This window comes from Strix uralensis, chromosome 6 (assembly GCF_047716275.1).
Source record: "Strix uralensis isolate ZFMK-TIS-50842 chromosome 6, bStrUra1, whole genome shotgun sequence".
Taxonomy (NCBI): Eukaryota; Metazoa; Chordata; class Aves; order Strigiformes; family Strigidae; genus Strix; species Strix uralensis.
The window spans coordinates 15,880,185-15,902,414 of NC_133977.1; the positions used below are offsets into that span (position 1 = coordinate 15,880,185).

General features: G+C 41.4%; 1 protein-coding gene across 2 annotated transcripts in view; it reads left to right on the forward strand.

The window, feature by feature from the left end:
* The window catches only part of PLEKHM3 (pleckstrin homology domain containing M3), a 137,190-nt gene that overhangs the window by 56,658 nt on the left and 58,302 nt on the right, over positions 1 to 22,230 (forward strand). For both annotated transcript variants that reach the window (XM_074872921.1, XM_074872922.1), the window contains one exon: positions 10,029 to 10,092. In XM_074872921.1, coding sequence (XP_074729022.1) covers positions 10,029 to 10,092 — 64 coding nt within the window. The remainder of the gene's footprint in view (positions 1 to 10,028; positions 10,093 to 22,230) is intronic.

Here is a 22,230-nt window from a genome sequence, read left to right on the forward strand (position 1 = left end):
AGGGGGAGCCCCAAAACCTGCCTCCAAAAAGGAGAGATGACAAGTGCTGAGGAATTGGAGAGAAGAGAGAATGGACAAAAATTAGCACAGAAATGTGTGCATGGTCTTTTCTTTGGGCGGGGAGGAAAGAAAAAACTCCCTGTATCAAAATGAAACTGGGAAATACTCTAAATTCTTATCTATGGGTTCCTTCACACTGTCTCCAATTAAAGCTCTCTGTGGTGCAGGGGAGGACCCCAGCCCAAGAAGGGTTTGCTTTTGTACCAAGTAAGCATCTTCAGTTTGATAGAACTTGTTAAAAGTGCTGTAAAAGCCACTGAAGTAATGTACAAAACACACCTTATAGTCCAGCTCCTTCTTGGTCTCTGAAGTCTCTGTTGGGGTGGGTTTGGTGCTCATTTAGTCCCTCAGATCTCCCCTAACTGGTTTGCAGAGATGGAAAGCAAGAATTCTTTTCCCAGGAGGAGTTATTCCTTGCTCAAAACTGATTCCAATGGCTTTGCTTTCTGCATGTTATATCACAGTGTGCAGACATTCACTATCAATGTGATGGCTTTATAGAGCACAGCTGAAAAGTAAACAAAGAAAATATGTGATTTAAATTTCCCTTTGGCTCATCACATGGGTAAGTTGCAAGAAAAGGAGGAGTTTAAACAATATGGTGAGACAGCACTCCTAAATTTAGTACTGTTTCCTAGTTAGAAATGAAAGACTGGGGGAGAGAATCCAGTTATCTGTCCTGCTCTAAAGACATTCTTTTTCTGCTTGGTCTTCACCTTAGTATGTGAATGACTATTAATCACAAGAAAGTGAACACAGCATCTTGAAGACCTGTCAGACCCGTATAAACAGACTGAAACAACTGTTACTATTGCTGTCTAGGGAGAACTAAAAACAGACTGATTAATTGTATTGGCACCTTGCTGCCTTTGGGACACTGATAGAGCCTGCCTTATTAGGGAAAAGCAGATCACTCTGAGGTTTCTTTTATTAATACTATTTGCATTATCATCTTTAAATCTATACCTTGCTCTTGAACCCACGTTATAAAATGAAGATGACAATGAAGTTGGAAACTCTTGGTGTCCTCTGGGAAGACAAAACTGTTTACAGTGCTTACAAGTCACTTTTTCTGAAGAATTCCAGATGGCTATAAACCAGGTTAGCTCAGGATCCAGTTGGCTTAAATGTGGAAATGTTATTTATAATGCTTGGTGTGCATAGATAGGTACTTCGGGAACTTTGAAACTTGGCATCTAGCAGAGAACTCAGGGCTGAACCACACCGTGAACTTTGAAGAAGCAAGTGACTAAGTAGAAAGAAAGGAAGAAAGAAAGGAAGAAAGGAAAAGAAGCAGAAGAAATCTTGCAAGTAGCTAGAAGGCTCACAATAAAAGTGGTATTCATCAGTTATAATGATTTGTTCTCACCTCTTGCTCCACTGGCTTCTAAGCTCTTTTTATATTTGCAAGGGAAAAAAATAAAGGAACTTGGACTTGGCTGGGAGGAGGAATAAGGCCCTCCACCGGTGCACATCAGCAGCGTTCCTCTGAGATTAGCCAGCTGAGACTCTGAGCCTGTTGCTGAACTCCCTGTTTTACAAGGGACGTTGTTATGCCTAGTTTGCTGTGGCTGTCACTTCAGTATTGCAACAGACATAATTTGCCTCAAATGTCTTTACCCAACAAGTTCTCGCTTGTTTTGGTTGCCTTGCTTGTGTGGATGCTATTCAGGCAGAAACGTACAAGAGCGAAACCTAGAGACAACACAGAATTAGTGCAAGTGGAGCTGTACAGATCCCACCACCACCTGCAGATTGTGGGATGAGGAATGATGAATGAATGGCACGGGTAAACAAGAGGGAGTCAATAAATTGATAGCTGGGAAAGAGCAAGAATCTCCCAAGTCCATTAAATAATGAGGTTATGCTGTGAAGCCATGCTGAATGATGCAAATTTTATTCCGGTTTTGTTTTTCTCCTTTTATCTCTAGACATAAGACACACTAACAGTGTGTCTGTGTGCCACAGCCTCTTTTCCTCTGTTCTTGTCATGGCTGAAGTCTCTTCAGGTCAAGGAACTGTCAGAATGATTTTTTTGGGAAGTCTTCAGGCACCTTCATGTCTACTGTAGGGTAGGCTAACCCAGGTCAACCTTGGAGCGAGCTCTGGGCTCTCTGCTCTCTCAGCTATACATGTAAACTTGCAGTTCGGGTGTTGCTAGCCCAGATATTTTAGGCAGATGGCATTGACACAAGGTAAATGTTCTGCAGCACATTCCCGTATGCATTAGTGCTCGTTGCAGTGCCCTTGCTCTTTAAGTAAATCTTCTGAATGGTGGTGAGAAACTCTATGGAAAAATTTCCCTCATTACTCATATCTGTCAGATACTATTTGTCTATCAGCTCCAGAACAGCAATACATCAGTTTTACCCTAGCAAAACTCCAGTGCTGGATGTGTTACTTAGCATCTTACAGGAAGACCAAATTAGAGCTTGCTGTTGCAGCAGGAGGTTAAAGGTACACCTCCAGTGCTGGAGATGGTCTTGGCTGAGCCTGCCGGTCTGTCAGCATGATGTGAAACAAGCCCAAGTTCAGTTATGCTGAACAATAGAGTCCTGTCACTTCCTACAGTGAGGCCTTAGACACATCACTTCTGACACAGGAGTAGATTACTTTCAAAATATTTGTGTGGCAATTGGGGAACCTGTCTAAACACATCACAGGAATCTTGATTGATCTTATGCAATCACTATACCACCAAATACCTCACGTATGTGAAGCTGGGGCTATGTCATCTTTCAGATCAAGAACAACAGAAGGTCATTAAGTCATGTCCACACTGTCAAAGACGACTGTTTTCTCCATTTTCTTCACAATGGGTAGGCCATTTGGAGAGTGGAAAATCCCAAAGCAGAAGAAAGACACAACTTGTGAAAGCAATAGACTGCAAAAATAAAGTTTGAGCAGGGAAGGAACAGAAGGATGTGGTTTCATAGCACTCAGGGTTCTGAGTTAACAGCAAGACCTGCATAAGAAGAAAATTTGTTGCAGGGGTGATTGGAAAGAGAGCAAGAGAGAAACTCATTCAAAGTGGATATCTGGATATCCTGAGAGGATCCAGTGTTAAGACCAAAAAACACCTCAAAGGGAGGAAAGGTGATAAAATAGATGCAGAGAAGGATGTATGAGCCATTTGTTGTTTTATATAGATCCTGCATGCATGTAGTCATTGCAGTAGCTGAAATAAAGCATGCCTGTTGATGGAACTCTTACAGACCAGCTCTTTACTTCAACTCTTGTGTCTTTTTGAAGAAGTAACTGTGCATGCAGGGTCCCTACAAATTAACATCTGAAAAAGCGTTTGGCTAAAACTGTAGGGGATGGAGTTAAGGTGAACTTTGAGTTTTTGTTTCAGTGAGGGGTAACAAACAGATCTGGAGCACCAGAGTGGCCAGGGTGGAGGCAGTACTGCTCTCTGTTCAAGCCAAGGGAAGGTTAAAAGCACAAGCCAGTGCTCTACCATCGTAAGCATCCAGCTGAGGAGCATGCCAGCATATATATGATGTTTTCCAGAGAACAGATGGGTCTTTCAGTTCATGTTAGCATTTTCCAGTCTAGGGATGCACACCTGCATCTCCTTGTCACGTAGATCAGTAATAATAGACATCTTTCAAAATGGTAGTTTCCATTCACCTTTTGAGACTAAAAACATAATGATTTAAAAAGAAGTTCCTATCAGATGTGGCTATCATGGTAAATATGACTTGTGTCATTTTTATCCCTGTGTTTTTATATCCAAACTACCAGCAGCAAACTGCAAGGATTCAAAAGTGCCTGACAAGAACAGAGAGCATTTTCTTATTCTTCAAGTTAGTTAGGGGATCGAAGCTATTTTAGTTTCAAAATGAAACTGTGTGCCTCTAATTCTGTGCATCCTGCTTTTAGTAACAGCAGTACTTGATTTCTGAGTTTGATCTGTAGTGATTCTTGTCTTTCACAATGTTACCATAACCTTGCTCAGGTAGCCACAGAGGAGCGAGAGTTAGTGTACTGCATTTTAGTTGAAAGTTTATATACTGGTTCAGGATTGCTGATGGATGATAAGAGTAACTGTTTTAACATAGGGATGCTCATGGGGAATTTCATAACAACATGAAACAATACCTTACCTGGACATGCTTGCTAATAAATCTAGCACTTAGTGTGGGCTGAAGATATTTAGGAATGGCTGCTCCCAGAACATAACCAGAAGAGTGTTCATACCTCACAAATGCAAAATGGTTCACAAACACTTTTTAGCCAAATACATAGAATTAGAAAAAAATCATTAATCTGGTATAATACCACAATAAATAAATAAATAAACAGTGTTTTATTTTAAATTAATTAATTTATTATTACCTCTTGACTTTCAAATCACCAGGTTTCCCAGGGCCCCACTTCCCTGAGTAACTTTTTTTGGCTGGAAAGTCGGGGTTCTCCTCTCCCAAAATACTTCCAGGAGCTGAGATTTCCCAGGAAATACAAAGTCAGAAGCCTGAATAAAACTGCAAGAATTAGCAACACTGGAAAAAAATCTTACCTTTTCCCTTCACCTCTGATGCTGTTCTCTACCTGAAATTAACAGATTCCATGTCAAATGAATTGCAAGAGAAAACCTAGCAAGAGATGTTATTTACCCTGCCACATGTATTTGGGATAACTGGCCATTCACCAATATCCGTCTGTACTTTTTAAATCAAATCGTAACTCTGAAAAATTTGAGCTCCTGTCAGTGAGGTCAGGGTGCAGCTGGTGGTGGTGCACGCTGCAGGGACTTCAGAGGTCCTCTTTCCCCTCGTCTAGGGGGAAAAAAAATGGGACCAGCAGTAATCAGCATGTGCTTGCCTGTCAGCTGCTTTAGTTTGCAGCCTGGTGCAGTAGCTTAAAAGTAAATTGGTGGTGGCATAAGTTGCAGTGCCAGGGTATGAACTGTGTTGGCTGAGGACATGGACTTGGTACCTGGAGTGCTGTGCCAGCTGTGGGTGTAGCAGCTTCCTGCAGAGGGGTGGAGGGGACGGCTCAGTGTGGCTGCGTGCTAGACTGGTGTATCTGCGTCGGCCCTGAGTCAGAGCTCAGTCATACAATTCTCAGCCTGGTGAAACAAGACACTCCTAGCTGGCACATGAAATCGTGGTGCCAGCTCCCCCTCCCCTCCCCGCTCCCATCCTAGGTTTCAACAGGCTTTTTGGTACAAAAGAGAGTTGGTTGTGCCCACCTGCCAGCTAACTTGATTTCTTTTGATTGCGCTGTAAAAAGAAGAGCTCGCTCTTCTTATCACGTTTGTAGTTTGGTTATAGTGTCAGGCTTGGGCAGATTAATTAGTTGTAGCTTTAGCAGAGCTGTCAGGGTATTTAACCCGTTGGAGAAAAATTACCTAAACTGATGATAAACAGGCTTTAAATGCAGAGCAATTACTTAGTGCTAACAAAGCACCATGACTACACACTTTGTCCAAATGCAAAAAGCAAAGTCTTATCAGTGTTCCTGTTTGCAGGAGGACACTAGGAGATAACCTTTGTTTGTGCAAATACTCACCTGATAAGATCATCTGAAAGGGAACGGATGAAATTTTGGGTTCTATATTGCCTGAAGGTTATGCTTCAAATTACAAACTATCAGACAAAAAAGAATAATAATCACAAACTGAGAAGGCTCAATTTTCTCTTTTAGTTGGACCAGAAGTCTCCGATCATGGGTTTCTTTCCTGCTTGGATTACTTTTATTTCTAGCTCGTAACAATAAAGCAATTTAGAGACCTTTAACCAATAGGACTTTGGATTTCATTGTTCACAGAACTGGCAAAGCTAGAGGGCTGGTTAGCATTGAACTTGGTTCGTTCATTGTAGGCTTAACTCTGACTGGTAGCCAGGGTTTACAGCACAGCAATCCTGTGACTCACAACTGTTCTGTTTTGCATCGATGGTGAAACTGGTCCGGGAGTTTCCAAACTGTGAAAGCTTAGGAGGTGCTTTTAGTGGGATGTGCACTCGATACCACTTGCCTCTCAAGGGTCACAGGTCACATTCTGAAGGAGCAGAGGTTTGAGTTTTTGTTGTGATGAGTCTTAACATCTTGCATATGACCTCTGTGTAGCTCACTCCAGTTTTTTTCTGTGTTAAGATTTGAGTGAAAGGACACTGTTTATTGAATGCTTTTAATTGACCAACTTTTAAAAAAAAGATCCAGCTCGTTACAGCGCAGCGATCAGAAGCTTTACAAACTGACATCTTTTATTTTGCTTTCAAATAACTTATCAGAAATTTCCCATTTGGTGTTTGTAAATGACCTTTATATCAAGGGAAAAATAAAATGCAAGCACATGTTTTGGTCTTTTTGGATCAAGGCCTTATTTAACCCAGGCATGCTCAAAGCTCCATCTCGTGCAGAAAGTAAGCACGTATTTTCTAGTGAAATGTTTCGAAGTGTAGTTATCTTAGCCTGCTCTGTGGTCTGTGTCAGGTTTTTAGACATGGATGTGATTTTAGGTTGATTTGGATGCCATGTAGTGCTTTGTCTGGATGCTAATGCAATGGTGTGGTGTTTGTGTGAGCCCCACCTCGCGTGCTATGCTCTACTGACTTTGGCTTCCTTTGGCCAATTTCAGTTGTATTTGACAGAGAGATGGAGGTGGCAGAGACATTACGTTCCTACTAGTTACATGAGAGGAAGTGTCTTGGTCTAGAAGCAAGAGGCTCTGAATTAGTCCTGTGTGCCCCCTACTGAAAAAGACTTGATGTAAGCCATCACCTCATTAGGCTCAGAGAACCTGTGCAGACAAGCAAGCTGTTGGAAACTGGCTGTCATTCATTTTCGTGCTCACTGGACTACTTGGTCTGTGTGGATTTCCTGCCCCAACTGATTTGCTTGCATTTTATGATGAGGTTTTTTGAAAATGTTTTTTGAATTTGATATTCTGGTGACTTACGCTCTTGTTCCTGACCCACTAGAGGCTGACAAAACTGGCAATTAACAGGTGCAATTTTGGGAGGTGGCTTCACAAGTTATGTTCAGGTAGCTGTTGAGTCTGGGTTCTTCTTTTCAAATGGGACTAATAGAAGTTTTCTGGAAGAGATCTTAATTGCAGATGTGCAGCACAGCAAGATGTGTGTTTGAAACAGCTGCTCAGCTCACCACAGGTGTGGTGAGGGCACATCCTTTATATTTTAAGTGATCAGGGACTGAGGTGCTTACTTTTAGGCGACTTCAGTGGTTTCACACTCATGGAGCTGTGTGCTCTCCACCTTTGGTGACGTGGGCAGGTGTTGAGGGAGTGTTTTGCAGCTTCGCGTGTATTGGGAACCATACAGGAACTGGTCTGTTTGCTTCATAAGAAATTTTGGAAATGCTGTTGTACACGTGAGCTCTGGCTTCTCAGATGTTTTTCTTGGCCCACCACAGCCAAATTGTGATTTTTTGAGTAAATAGGAGGACTGCAAACCTGAACCTGGACCAGCCTTACTTACTGAGAGTTTTTTAATGCCTCAGTTTCCATAGCAATGGAAATAAGTACTCCTCTCACTCGAGTGCCAGATATGCATGTGTGTGTGCATCTTGCATAAGACTGGGAGGGCAGTGCCTACTTCTTTTCCTGGAAATAGATTTGTAAGGGAGAAGGAGTGTTGGATGCTGGCTGTGCAGAGCTGCTGCAGCAAACTAACATATCTCAGGGAGGGGGACAGGTACAGGGAGAGGGTGACTGTCACCAGGGCATGTGCTGGCTTAGACCCCCCTGACAAAGAAGTCCCTCGATCATGAGTTTGCTTCTCATCTGCACACTTTCTATTAGGAGTTAGAACTTGCAGGAAATAAAATGCAGTCCTTGAAGGCAGGGGAACATGATGTTAGTCATCGATAGTGGTCGTTGACAGTTTCTGCCTTATGGGCTATTCAGGCTATTTCCTGAAAAAGGAAATCTTTCATTAGCTAATTATTTTCCTTAGCAGTGCTGTAAGGGCATCAGCAAATAATACAGTTCCTGGCAAAGCTACCGCACTGTTTAGTGTCTGCCTGTGTGATCAGAGGAGAATGATGGGGAAATTTTAATGAAAGAAATTCTATCAGAGCTGAAAAATACTAATGTTTTCAAAATGCTGTTTAGAGTTGACTCCTTAGCAGTCAGGTTTAATAAATCTTATATGTGCCAGTGAGGAATGCCAGTGTCATATGTTGTCTGATATCTGGATTTTGACTGTTTTCTGGTGTTTTTTGACATTGTGCCAAATATATTATGAAGGTGTGATGCAAGAGAGGCACTGAAACATGTTCACCTCTAATAGAAATGATGGTATAGCCTAGAGAACTGAAAAGGGAAAATACAGTATCCCAGTGACACTGCAGTTGAGAATTAGGTGGGTAGAGCAGACATGCTTGGTGAATCAGAAGGAGCAAGGGCATGGTCCTGCTCCAGAAGAGTGCCCTAAGATTGGCAGTGCCCAGTTGTCAGTGCCTTGCTTGCAGGACTCTTCCCCTCCCACCCCAATAAAGCTTAGATTTTATTTTTTTTTTTAAAGTACAAAAGGACTATGAGACTTTGTACCACTCATCATCAGTGAAAAGTCCTAGTCCCTCTAAGATAGCTTTGAAAGCATCAGTTTAAGACAGCTATTGAAGATCACTAATGGAGTAGAATGAACCAAGGTGCTTCCATTATTTTTTAGATGAAGTGTTCTGTCAAAGATTGCAGTTGATACTGTTATCCCTGCTGATCTGTGTTTTAGCTAATTATGCTGCCGCAGCTTCTAAAATCTCTTTTGAGTTTCTGTGTACTTTCTTATTACTCTCACATCATGATCAGGTAAGTTCATATCAGCCTTTCAGTATCTTTGTGTTTTTGAACATGTCCAGTGGTCTTTCTGTTCATTGCCATTCAGTTCTACCATTACAAACCAGTCTTTGTCAGAGCTTTGTTCATGCATTTAATAATATCAAGAATTTTGTTTCTGTCTTGCCTTAAAACTACATGATTGTAATGTAGAAACTGAGTTCACAATTTCTTCTCTAAGCAACATGAGGTGTAAAATAGTTGCACCTCTGGAGTTATTTGGCTGCTTTTTTTGCAAGAGCGATGTGATTCTCCACTGCTCACGATACCTTAGTGTGGTGTTATATTGTGGATAGAAAATAAAGCTGGTCAGCTGGTTGTTTCTCTGTGTGTGGACATGAAGATAGACATTTTAGTTAGATGCACTTTTTCTCTTCCTGACATCTTTATGGCAGATACATAGGTTTTCATAAACTTTTCCTGCTAATATCCACTTACCTTTACAAGGTCCATTTTTCTCTGTGATGTTACTTTAAGTCAGTTTTTCATTTTATTGCAAGGCAATCTAATTAGGACATCTCTGTTCAGGTTTCTGTAATTTAGCTTTACTGAACAGGTCTGTCAGTGGATAGTCAATGGTCTTGCCTGAAACCTTGGTTTATATAAGGAAGATATGCCTTTCCCAAGGAAGTCATTATAAAGTCTATACCAATACATATATTTCTGTATGCAAAAGGGAATTAATATCAATCAACTTTATGCTGGAAGAACAGTATCCGCATTACTTTTTTCCCAATATATTTATTTCAGTTACAAAACTATAAATCACATCTGAAATTAACTTTTACAGCTTTCTAGCAGACCAGGAATCTTGTACTCAAAACCATAAGAAATACTTCTAATGTGTAGTTTGAGTTTTTTGTTTTTATTACTGGGTTAATTGTTTAAAGAAACACCTTCTGTGCTCAGGATGAGCTTTCAATGGCTGTAAATGTCATGGTACGTGCTTACCTGACAGTTGGAGAATGACACTGGTACAGCATTTATTCTTACTGTGGAATTGTGCCCGTGAGGAATGTTGTAAAAGTAGCTGGTGCTTATGAGGTGACATAATTCCAGTTTCTGACAAGCTCTCTCTCTACCATCATTGTTCTGCAGTCTTTTGGTGGGGAGAGGAAATCTTTGAGTGTGAGGCGTGACACACATCCATTTTTCTTTTTTCCAGGATCTTTCCCAGAGAGTATCTTCTCCAGCAAATCCATCTGTATTCTCTTGCAGACCTTCAGCAGGTAAGTTTCATCAACTAATTCTACTACTTACACATCAAACCTGTTCTCATCTTCAGTGCTAATTGTGCATTCCCCCTTCTAGCTAATCGTAGCATAAATAGCTTTACTGCCAAGCCATCTCTGTGATTTATAGTTTAATATAAAAATGGGTTAACAGGGGCATTGGTTAGGGATGAGAGCAAGAAAGCCTAGAGCATCAGTGTTGAAATGGGGCTGGAAAGAGGCTGTGAAAAAAACCTGTAGTCTGCACAGAGAACTTTGCTGTAAGAAATTTTTCATGTGATCAATGAAGGCTCATCTAAGGCTCAGCCTACAGGTGACAAGTAGTATTTATTTATTTGCTTGAAAGAATAGTTACTCAGGAATTTATGAGTTTGTACAGTCCCTAATGCAATATGCTTATTTACAAAGTCTGCTAGGCATTACCACAAGAGGGGAAAAAGTAAAAAATAAAAAAAAACCCACAAAAACCTAGCAAGCCTGCTACACACAGTTAAGCCATGCAGTGTTACTATGATAGACATGACCACAGAAGAGGTAATGTGCCAGCAAAACATGTCTTTGTGTTGATATTGATTGAACTAAGCAAGCACCTTGAAGTACATCTGCCTGAACAGCAGAATTTTATTACGTACCAGATTAAACAAGAAGAATTTGGCATAAAGAGCTGAAAAGAGAGGATAGGGAATCTAAGGGGAATGTACTGCAGTGCTCAGATGCACAGTGGAGGAAGTGATGAGGTAAGATGTGCTAGCTGACCTGGGCACGTCTGTGTTCACACTCTAGTGCCATTGCCAGTGAGATGTAAAACACATTATTTTCAGCTTATTCCACTGATGTTTCCCTTGTCTAGTGGTGCTTTTTCTGCAGGATAACGAGTATAGTAGTCAGTTCTGGATGTTCAGTTGACACATTTAAGTTGAGGTAGTTCAGAGGCCCCTCAGAGCTGGAGACTACAGAACTGCAGGAAAGCATGGCTTTTGTTGGCTGGTGAAGTCACAGGGTAGAAATGATTCCATATATAAAATAAAAAGGCCAGTCATTTGAGGTCTAAAACTGTTTCCACATCTTTTCAGCATGTCCTGCTATCTCATCTTTAATAATCAAGCCATGAAAAAGCAAGCTACTTAACTCCAGAGCTGCAGTCTCCCTGGTGGGCCTGTCTATTAGCCCCCAGTGCTTTGTAAGCTGCTTAATCAGTTCCTAACATTGGTGGTAGATGTTTTAGAAGCAATCAGCAGCTTATCAAGTACCCTGTGGGAGGGAGGGAGGGTAGAAGTCACAATTCATCCATTGATTTAGCAGTTCCCTTTAGCATGTTTCTTTGTGTTTGCAAGACACCTTCTCTTCCCCCGAGGGCCCCAGACCCAAACTTATCATATTTAGAGGCAATATAATTTGATTACCATTTCTGCTGGGGTGGGTTAAATTGCATTTACTTTTTAATCTAGCTATATCCTTGTTGTCAGCCTGGAGAGGGTTTTCTACATTTCAGAGGCTCCAAGTTTGAAATCAGATTGCCTGTTTTTGTCAAAGTGGAACCAGAGTGGAAAGGGGAGGGGGGGCCCCATTGAGAAAATTAATCCAACAGTCAGGGAAACACTAATACCCTTACAGCTCCTGCCTCCTCCTTGGTTTGCCCCTTACCCCTGCTTCAGATTGCTCATCATTTTCTACTGACCTACAGTTTGGATGCTTTTTAATCCTAAAAGTTTGCTCTCCTTTTGATTCCTCTGCTGCCTACTTCCTCATATCCAGGGACTGCTTTTGCACTGTATCCTGCTGTCATGTAGATTGCGTGTGTTTGGGGAATTAACTAAAAGGTTTATTAAAGATTAATGGAAAGATAAGGCATGGTGAGTGAATTAGAAAAGCAGAGAGGGGTAATCTGCAGATATAAGCAACCTTTACCCTGGTTAGTCCCAGCTCAATTCTGATTTGTTTTCTAGCCAAGTTCTCTTTAAAGATCCTAGAAAACATGGCTAATTTCCTACCAAGCAGCTGAGTTTCAAAAATGTGGTATGAGGGTCTGTTCTTAGGTGCAAAACAGTTGAAATGCCTGTTTGCCAGTAGATGAAGCACCGTATAATACTATTCTAAAATTAAATAAAATTTAAATCTCTTTACAAACTTAACAGAGCTCCATGCTTAGACCTTATGGATGTGGCAGAGTACATACTTGAACTATCTGATGGTCTGGGAATGGTTGTCTCTTGGATCCATTTGGACAGGGATCTACTGGGGAAGACCTTAACTGTGAGGTTAAAAGCAGAGTGGAAAAAATTGAAATCAATGTCCTTAATTTTGGAAACTCACCAAATCCCAGTGAGGTAGTGGTTTTGCTAGTACTTTACTCATTAAGAAATGCTCATACTGCAGATGTGAGTAGACCTGACCTTTAACCAAAGATGCAACAACTGATGGTCTTTATTTGTATGTGCATGCTTATTTAAAATAAACACAAGCGCACACATGTACCCCAGCAAGGTTTCACTGCAGACCAGGGCCCCAGGGACTACATTAAAATTTACAGCAAGTCAATCTATGGGCATTCCCATGGGTTATGTATTCTTGGAATCTTCTTGTCATTGTTGTCCTTGGAGGTGTTAGCAGATGAGATAACTGATTAGGTGCATTCAGATTTAACAAGCAGAAACACAAAGTGTGACAGCTTGCCTATTCTGCCTCATTGGCTGCACTTGCTTTCCTTCCCAACCGTCCCTGGCATCATCTCCCCAGAGAGTAATCTGCCCTACATCACCTGTAACACCACTGCATCTCTATTAGCCAGTTTATCCAGGGCTATTCCAATCAATTAAAGTTTTAAAGAGGGGGACCTCCAGTTGTTAGGAAGCAGGTATTCACTTCTGAAATTGCTGGGTTTAACAGACCTAGTACACTGGAAAAACGGATTACTCTTGTTTATGTGCAGTATAGTTGCTGATGGTGCAGCCACAGACCAGGGTGGCTTCACCCTAAACCTGCTGGAGGTGTGAACTCTGTTCTCTGCTGACATTACTAATGGATGTATCACTGGTTTTGTGGACATGTGGACACAGCTCACGCAAGCTGGAGTTAAAAGCTATCCATTCATTTTGTGTGGCTATGGGGCTGCTTTTGGTGAGACTAACAGTTTTTACACTGTTAAACATTGATTCGGACAGACTCAGACAGGACTCTTGCATTTTTTTCTGAAAACGATTTCTTGCTGCTTACACTAGATTCCATATTAACAGAAGCTTTTAAAGTAAAAGACTTGAAGTGACTATTGCAACGACTTCAAAATATAGGTGCTTAATCCACACAGAGTTATCTAATGTCTTCCCTGTTTTTTATGTAAAACAGCAACGTATACAAGCGTACAAAGATTATTGCAGTGATGGTCTTTACCGGAGAAACACTCTTAATCTGTCAGTTATTTCATCCTGGTTATGCTACCCCCAAAAGATATGGTAAAATTAAAGGGATCCACGTAATGGGAAAAATGACTGGATGTCAAGGATGGAAATAGAGAGCAAGATGGGAGATTTAAAAAGATGATGATGACTTGAAGACCTGTTTACATGGGGACACTCAGGAAAAAAAATTGAAGTGACAAAATATGGGAATTTAAAATGATGAGTTGAATTACATTGAATCACTGTGTAAATACTGTTACTCAAAATATAAGTGGCTTTCACTTGGTTTATCTCCATTTACTTTGGAAGCAAAGTGAGCTAAATTGTATTAAGGCCATTTTCATTCTGAATGTGTATGTCCATACAGGGATTTAATGTAGTATAATTTATCCATTTTAACATTGTAGATAAACTAATCCGTTAAAATTTAATTAAAACATCCATTTACTTCAGATCAACTTTCCTGACTATCTACCTGTAGATGAACCTACGAACAATGTGAAGAACAGTGGAGAGAAAAGATGAACAGAAGAGCCCTATTCTCACAATAACATAGCACAGATCAGATCATACAGTGAATATGAGATACATATAAAAATCCTTAATGGAAATGCTTCTTTGCAGAACACACAGTGAGCATAAGGAACTTAATACCACAGTAATATTACTGAGGCCAGAAGTTTATCATCTTTGAGAGGATTAAGTATCCATAATGAGAATGTCCACAGTTACACTACATAAGATAAAGAGATTATAAGGTTTCAGAATAGACATATTATTTACTGAGGGGATTAGGAAGATGTCTTCCCTGTTGACAGACGCATCAATGATTTCATCTTCCTCTGACGTATATAGTACTGATTACAACGTCTGATAGGGTTTTGGACTAGGTGAACAGTTGTCTAACAGAAATATTCTCAATATGAAAATCTTAATGTTTCTGGTCAAGATTTTGCGCATATAAGGTTCCCTAACAAAACTGTGGGGAATAAAAATGAACTTCAGTGAAACATAAGTTCCACCTAATTTGAGCCTAGTAAATTGTTAGATCAGGATTAAGAAGCCTTAGAAGAACAAAGAAATTGTTAGGTCTTGTTCACTTTTCCAGGTTTTTAACCCATACTGTACTTTTATCACACCTCCTTTTCCATTGGCAAATTTGGGTTCTCCCTGTATTTTCCTAGTCTGAGATGGAGGAGGAGATTGGAGATGCATTTTTGCATGTGCAAAACTCTAGGTTGATTTAGACAAGTTGTGTCATGAGTCCCAACAATAGCAAAGACTGCAAGGAGATGTGGACTTTTTTTCCTCTTTGCTGGCTGTTTTTTTCAGAAGTAAAACTTCTTTTCTGATCACTCAGTCCTCATACAATTCCTGAAAAATGCTCAACTTAGATTTATAACATACAGTCTGATGACATCCAAGCCCATCAGTGGTGGTGTCCTTGCCCAGCAGTTCCTTTTTTATTCATGCATAAAAAGGATGGGATGTGGCATCTAACCCACACACCAGTGCTGGTGAAAGCCAGTAGTGTGCATGTGGCTATGCTGATTGACAAAACTGGGTTTTGGCTAACATACTTTGGGCTTGCTCTAGTTTTAGAAGTGTTACTGGGATACGTGCATGACAAACACCCCCCACCCTACCCCCAGCTCGTAACGGATATAGCCATACCTGTGAAAACATTAGTGCAAACTCAGTTATATCAATGAGAAAGTCTTTTGCTGTCATTTGTTTCATTCAGTGATTAAATATAAGCTGTATCAGCTTAAACTTTTATTTACCAAAGAGGTTTACCCATGTAGCTGTACCAGCAGGTCCTTTTAAGTTTAGGCAAGCCCTTTTTTTCGCTTGAGGGGTAGGAGGTGGCAAATGAGAAGGAGAATTAGGTTTTTGGCAGGCTTGGCTATGCTGAGATGGCTGAATATTTGTCTGTCGCAGTTTTCTGTAGGAGTTCACTGTGCTCAGCAAAGGCAGCAAAATGCCAGGTGCCATAGCTGCCACAGTTCAGAGTTCAGCACCATAGCAAAAACATTGATTTATATCCCCAACCTCCCCAGCAAGGGTTGACACAGCATGTGTGACAGAGATGCAAGTCCTGCAGCGCACTGTTACCAGGATTCAGCTGACCACAGGTTGGAAGATGTTCCTCAGCGTCAAGCTGGTTTAAAACAGTGGTAGGTTTTAACTGATGTGTCAGGTACAGCCCCTGCTCCTAAATATTTGGTAGGAGGTAGACAGAAACAGGTGGTTGTTTGGGGAGGTGAGAGGTGCACACATTGTTAATCTGTACAGTGGTCCAGTTCTCATCCTAAGGCACATGAGATCTGGACTCTTTTTCCCAGCTCTGCTGCAGGCTTTCTCTGACACATGACAGGTCAGTTTGAATGGAATTAAGGTAAAATAGGTCCTACTTTACTGTGTGTATGTTTAAAATAGACATCCTAAGCATAATTAACTTCAAAAGAGGGAAACCAGCACTTTGGAGGGGTAGTCCATCTGACCTATTTTAAATATGTTGTGCAATTTAAATACATGAAGATTTTGAGGCATTTGGGTAATTCTGTACTTGAACTATGTAAGGATGCATCTTGGACCATAATGCCATAACGCTAATAGCCATCTTTATAGCCTTCCTTTATGAACTGGGCCTGTGTGACTGTGGTAACTGTAATAGCAGAAGAGTATGAAAATAGTCCAAGGATGGGAAAAACACACAATGTACATTTCCATAAATATTAAAAGATCTGATAGCAAACAGCAGTTAAACAGCTTGTATACTTTTCTGTGGCTGTGGCTCCTTTATCACTCATTTCTGTCACTCCCTGGCCTTTGCTAGCACTGAGCTAGCTGCTCGGCTGCCTTTCAGCAGAACAGGAAACTTCAGGTTAGCTGATATGATACTCCAGGTGTGTGTATAATTTCCCAAAGTGCTGACAGCTCTGCTTACAATTAATGGTAATGGCAATGATCTTACTGGCATTTCCTTTTTACCACAGCTCTGCTGGGGAAGGGAGTTGCTGTCATTGAGAATGGCTTGTGGTCAGGGGGAGAGCATGGCAGAGCCAGCCAGGCTCATGGGGGAGGAGCTGGCCAGGAGCATTTTGGCAAGTGGCAGCTAGGAAGAGAAGTTCTTCTGCGTTAGGTCTGCTAAAGTCTTGAAGGCAAAGTGTGGAGATATAGCAAGACTGTTAACAGATATTTTTAATAGCAGAACTGGGTTTTGCGCTGCTTGAAACCAGACTTTTCAACAGGGCTTGTTAAATACATGTGGTGCTTTTCCATATGAATATGTAATCTAGGCCACTTGGTGTAAATGTGGCTTTTTAGAATGAAACTCTGTTTAAAACAACCCAGCAGTGGTGCCAGTGGCTTAGCAGGAGCTTCTGAGTTGAGATCTCCAGATATATTTGAATTTTTTCAGCCCCTAGAAGAGGCAGTAGCAATATAAGCTACCCCTTTTCTAGTGCTTTGTACTGAGCAGGTTTCTTCTGTTCTTTTTTTGCTGTGTGGAATGAAAGGCCCAGTATTGGAGACCAGGGCAGTGTGAAAGATTGGGCTCTAACCTCATTGCTGTACTTAACACAAAATGTCCATTCAGGAGAGGCAGCTGGACATATCTCAAGAAATAACATCCCAAGAAACCAAATTTCCCAAGGAAACAAAATACTGTCTCAGGACTACCTGCTTGGATGAGAGAAGAAAAATGTTCCTAGAATTTTTTTTTAAATAGGCTTTGTACTCAAAGAGTTTTTTCAGAGTAACCCTAGCCATTTTCTTGGTATGTTGCTTTCTTGTTCGAAAATCCTTCAGAGGACTCCTCCTTAAAATGCCCTGATCCAGTCCTGTGCAAGGCAGGAAAGTTTCTAATGTTGTGATGTCACTCATGAAATAATGTCTTACTCAGTGGGCATCTAGAGTTGGTTAATATCTCTGCATGCAATTGCCTGCTTAATCTTGAAAAAAAAAGGGGGGGGGGGAGAAGCAACACATATATACTCTATGCCTGAATGCGTATTTACTTGTGTGTGTATTTAGAATCATGTATGGTTTTAAGCTAAGAAAAGTGCTTTCTGTTCTCTACCAGCCAAATTCCTGGTACTCTTTCAACCTTGTTTGATCAAAACAGCCTTTAACCTTTGCTTGAATACCTGTTTCTTAAAGCAACCTATAATTCATCCCTGCAACAAGATTAGGAGAATTTAGGGTGTGACAAAATTGACATGTAACTGCCTGGAAACCTCGGGGGAAGGAGAAAGGAGAAAAGATGATTGAAACATGATGAGTGTGAAGGCAGAAGTTGTGGGGCCGGAGTCTTGTTGCAGGGCTGGCTAGGGAGCTGGCACAAGTGATTTCCAGGCGTGTTGTTTATACTGAGACAATTCCATCTCTTTTTCACTTGTGTCAGCTTGCACCGAGAGAGACCTGCTAAACTTTCAGGCTTTTCTTTCTTACCATGAGAGGAGTGGGGGAGGGCTTGGAGGGACCTTGTCATCCTCTCTGCCTCCTGCTATAAATTCACTTGGACTGTCACCAGTTTGTTCCTCTCCCCCAGCCAATGTAAAACTCCGTCTTCACCTTGCCCCCTGCCTGCATGTGCTTGTCACAGATTAGCAGTGTTTGCTCTTGACCTTGTTTCATGTTTGTTCCTCTTCCCAGTGCCTATTACAGTTAGTGGCTGATTTGCGGACTATCATTTTAATACCAAATCATAAGTGCAACATGTTGAGTGGTCTGGTTTGGAAGGACCATGAACAGCAAATGGCTCTGCCATCAGTGTGGACTGCCTGGTGCAGAGAAGTCAGAGGGAGCTTGTGATTTCTGTTTATTCAAATTCTCACTCATTTCTGCTTTAGTTTGATTTATTTGGTTGTTGGTTTTGTGGGGTTTTTTTGTTCTTCGCAGTGTTTATGGCCAGGTTTCCTTTCGGGATGTTCTTTGCCCTGTGTGGGTGATGAGTTAGCACAGCACAGTGTGTGGCTGTGTGATGTTGCTTTGTCTGTGTCCAGGCCAGCGATGGCAAAGTGGTGTCATGTGTGTCAGCCAGCACCTTGCGCTGGTGTCAGCAGTGAATGAAGAGTCCCTGGTCTCACTCCTGTCCACCCTGCTGCCACCTGTTCCACAGGCTGAACAGGCCTTTGGGACAGCCAGAGACCTGCAAAGGGAAGAGGAGAGAGAGGATGGGGTGGTATATCACCCTCACTGTTGGGAGCTGGGATTGTGGCCCATAGCATGGCTGTAGCAACAAAAGATGGGGCTCTTCTGAAGTTACTGCTGTGTTCTTGTTTTACAGTAATGCATAGTGACTGATTCTAGTGTGTATGCACACAAATATTAAGAAATCATTCTTCCCTTAAGTCACTTTCAGTTTAAATAAACAAGGCAGGCAATCTGAAAAAGATGACTGGGAGTCAAAATGGAGCAAGGAAAGCTGACCAGACCAGTATATTGCACAGAAGATGGGGCAGAGCTGAGATCTGATATCTGCCTCCCTGGGGCTTTTACCTCATGATCATCCTTCCTCCTTCCATTTCCTTTTCCTCTGATCTAAAGATTAATTGTGCATTGAAATCGTAACAAGAATTCGTGGTGCTAAGAATCTAGCAAACGGAAGGGAAGAAATCCTCAAGGAAATTAGCAGTCCATGAGCATTGTCTGTTCCCTAGATATAAATGACTAGGAACTTCCCAGCCAGGGAATATGTTTTCCCTTTCTTTTCTCTGCAGCTTGCATTATCCCTAGCTAAGCATATTGTAGCATGCTTGTCTCCAAGTCCAGTCCCCTGTTGCAGAGCGGAGATTCCATTTACCCTTTGCGCATTAATGCCCAACCTCCACGCTTAACAAATGCGGAAAATACCTACTTGTTCTCCAGTTAGAAAATAGGTAAAGGCAACCACTGTAGCTTTCCAGCACCCCAATCTGCTTTTGCTCTTCCCAGCTTGTGACAGAGAAGAGAATGTGTCAGGAAGTGGTCTCTGAAACAGATTGCACAGTGTAAGGATAGGAGATAGAGTATGAAACAAAGATAGTTGACTGCAGCAAAAGAGATCTGAGGCAGGCATTAGGAACAACTTTCCAGCTGTTTTGAGCGCTGGAGATTTGTGGGATCTCTGTGGTGTGAAATTTTTAAGCAAATCAGACAGTCATCTGCCAGTTGGTTGTGCCGCAGGGTGAGGAATAAACTGGAGGTTTCTAGAGGTGGTTTTTCTAGCCCTATTTTCTTATGTCATTGGTAGTTCTTTCAAAAGCATATTTCTCATCTTTCCTGGAGGTGAAGAAAGATTACTGAGTGTTTAGTCCTCCTCTATAAAGCTTCCACCAGTGGAATTTGGAGGATAGTGAGCACAGTGGTGAATCTAAGCTGATCTGTTCAGGAGATTTTGTTTTCCCTTTCGTTCAGTCCAGGAAGCACATTCTCTGTGGTACTCTGAAGTCTAGGTGAAGCTGTACCTTAGCTCTGAGCTTGTTAGCAAAAGACTTGATGCAGACTAGCTGTTTCTGGAGAGGTAGAAGGAAAACAACCAGGAAGAGGCAGAAACCTTGTCTTTAGAGGACTATGGAAAGCTGTGCAAAATTGTTGACTGCTCCTTCCAGATAGCTTCCTTCTGCCAGACATGCTTGTGACACTAATCCCAATAATTAAAGTACTTTCTATCCCTTCAATGTATATAGTTGGGGATAGTGAATGAGCTTCATGACTACCACCCCTTCTATTTTCTCAGCGCCTCTTGGCTTTTTCATGTCTCTTCTGCATTGCGTCAGTGCCTCCTGGCAAATTCTGTCTGTGTCTGTCTCTCAGATAGAGCCAAGTCTGCATCTGGCCTTGAGAAATAATAATAAATTTTGTTCTGTCAGAAGGAGAGGCTGGGACAATCCAGTTGAGATTTGAACCTGTAGTTCAAGGTGTTTTAGGGATTTCATATCACTTAACCCATCCCCTCCAGGCGTCACTTGTGTCTGATATGTAAATTGGACTGGAGGAATAAGTGGAACAGATTGCTCAGTGCTCCAGAAGAAAGTTATGAGGCAAACCTGTGTCTTTAAAGAGAGTGCCTTCTAATAAATGTTATCTGCAGAGAAATACACCAGCCCCTACATAAGTAGTTAATGTTACTGCTTCAGTGTTGGCTTATAAAACAACGTTATCACCTCTAGGACGATAATGATTAACAAACTGATTTACAAGGGTGAGGTCACAAAGCCATTTGGCAAATTTAGCTTGTATCACAGTGGCAGTGATACAGAACCTGAGTTTTACAGTATCTTCACCACTTTACCTGGAATACTAAACCCTGGTGGTGAGGCTCTTAAGCAGAGCAATAGCAACGGATACTCCTCTATGAGGATAATAACCAGAGTTTCCTAATGTGCTTCTGGTACATGAGGAAATCACAGGTCCAGGTCTGAGGATTCAGGAGAGTTGGGGACATTTTTAGCTCCCTTCTCAGTGTTTATTCACTGATCACTTAGCCACAGTGAAGTGACGGTGTTCCTAGACGTGCTGTTACATGATGCCTCTGGTTGTTGGCTGTCCCTTGTGTCAGAGCTGGCTGAATATACAGATGTGGGTAGATTTCTCTTCCTTCTCCTACATTCTAGATAGCTTCTGTAAAAATAGCCTTCATCTATTGATTCTCCATTATCTTGGATGATAATAATATAAGAAAATATAAGTTAATATAAGAAAAAAACATTTTTTTAACTGCTTCTGATTTTACTTTCATTATCATATGTTGGAAATTACTCAGACTAGCAAATTTAATCTAACAATTATTCTAATCCAGAAACCCTTGATGTGGTTTAACGCCCTGTGACACTTTTCAGAATTTGTACTTCTAAACCTTGGCAGTTCCTCACATCGAACAGAACAGTGTATCTGAAAGCTCAACAGGCTGCATCCCCTTTACTGCCTGTCTTAACAGTCCTCATATAGGTGATCCAAGGTATTTATGATCTCCATGATATGTAAACATCTATTGCACTTTTAGAAGTTGATAAAAATGCACAGACAGGATAGGAGATTTGGTGACCCTCACTCAAATTCACAACATAGACTCCTGTGGGGATGGAGGACTTATCCCTCTACCTTTTACTTCTTAGCTAGCATTGCTACAGGAGCCCTGCCTGCAAAACAAACACTCACTGCCCTGAGAAAAGTCTGAAAACTGTACTGTTTTTTCTCTCCTGTCCAGAAAGTTCATCATGTCTGATTGATTTCAGTGTTGATTTATGTGGTCATGATGCAAAGGTTAGGTATTTCTGTGGACCTGGTGTAATAGGTGGGCAGAAGGCTATGGAGGTGTTACTAGAAGCAACAGTGGATTACAGCCGACTCATTTTTCCTTCTGGTTCCACACATTCCTCCTCTAGTTCCCCCTAAAGCCCTTCCTCTTTGGGAATGATGCAGTCTGAGTTTGGAGGGGACTTCCATGCTTACCTTGTCTAATCAATATTTGACTGCTTTTCAGTGACACCCAGTCAGAGGCTTCTATTATGTCTTCTCTAATTTGAACAACTGTCAGGGACTGGAATAAACTCTAACTAATTTTGTATTAGGGGGGTTTTGTGCATTTTTTTTTTTTTTTTTTCACAAAATGATAGAATGGTTTGGGTTGGAAGGGACCTTAAAGACCATCCAGTTCCAACCCCCCTGCCATAGGCAGGGACACCTTCCATTAGACCAGGTTGCTCAAAGCCCCGTCCAACCTGGCCTTTGAACACTGCCAGGGAGGGGCAGC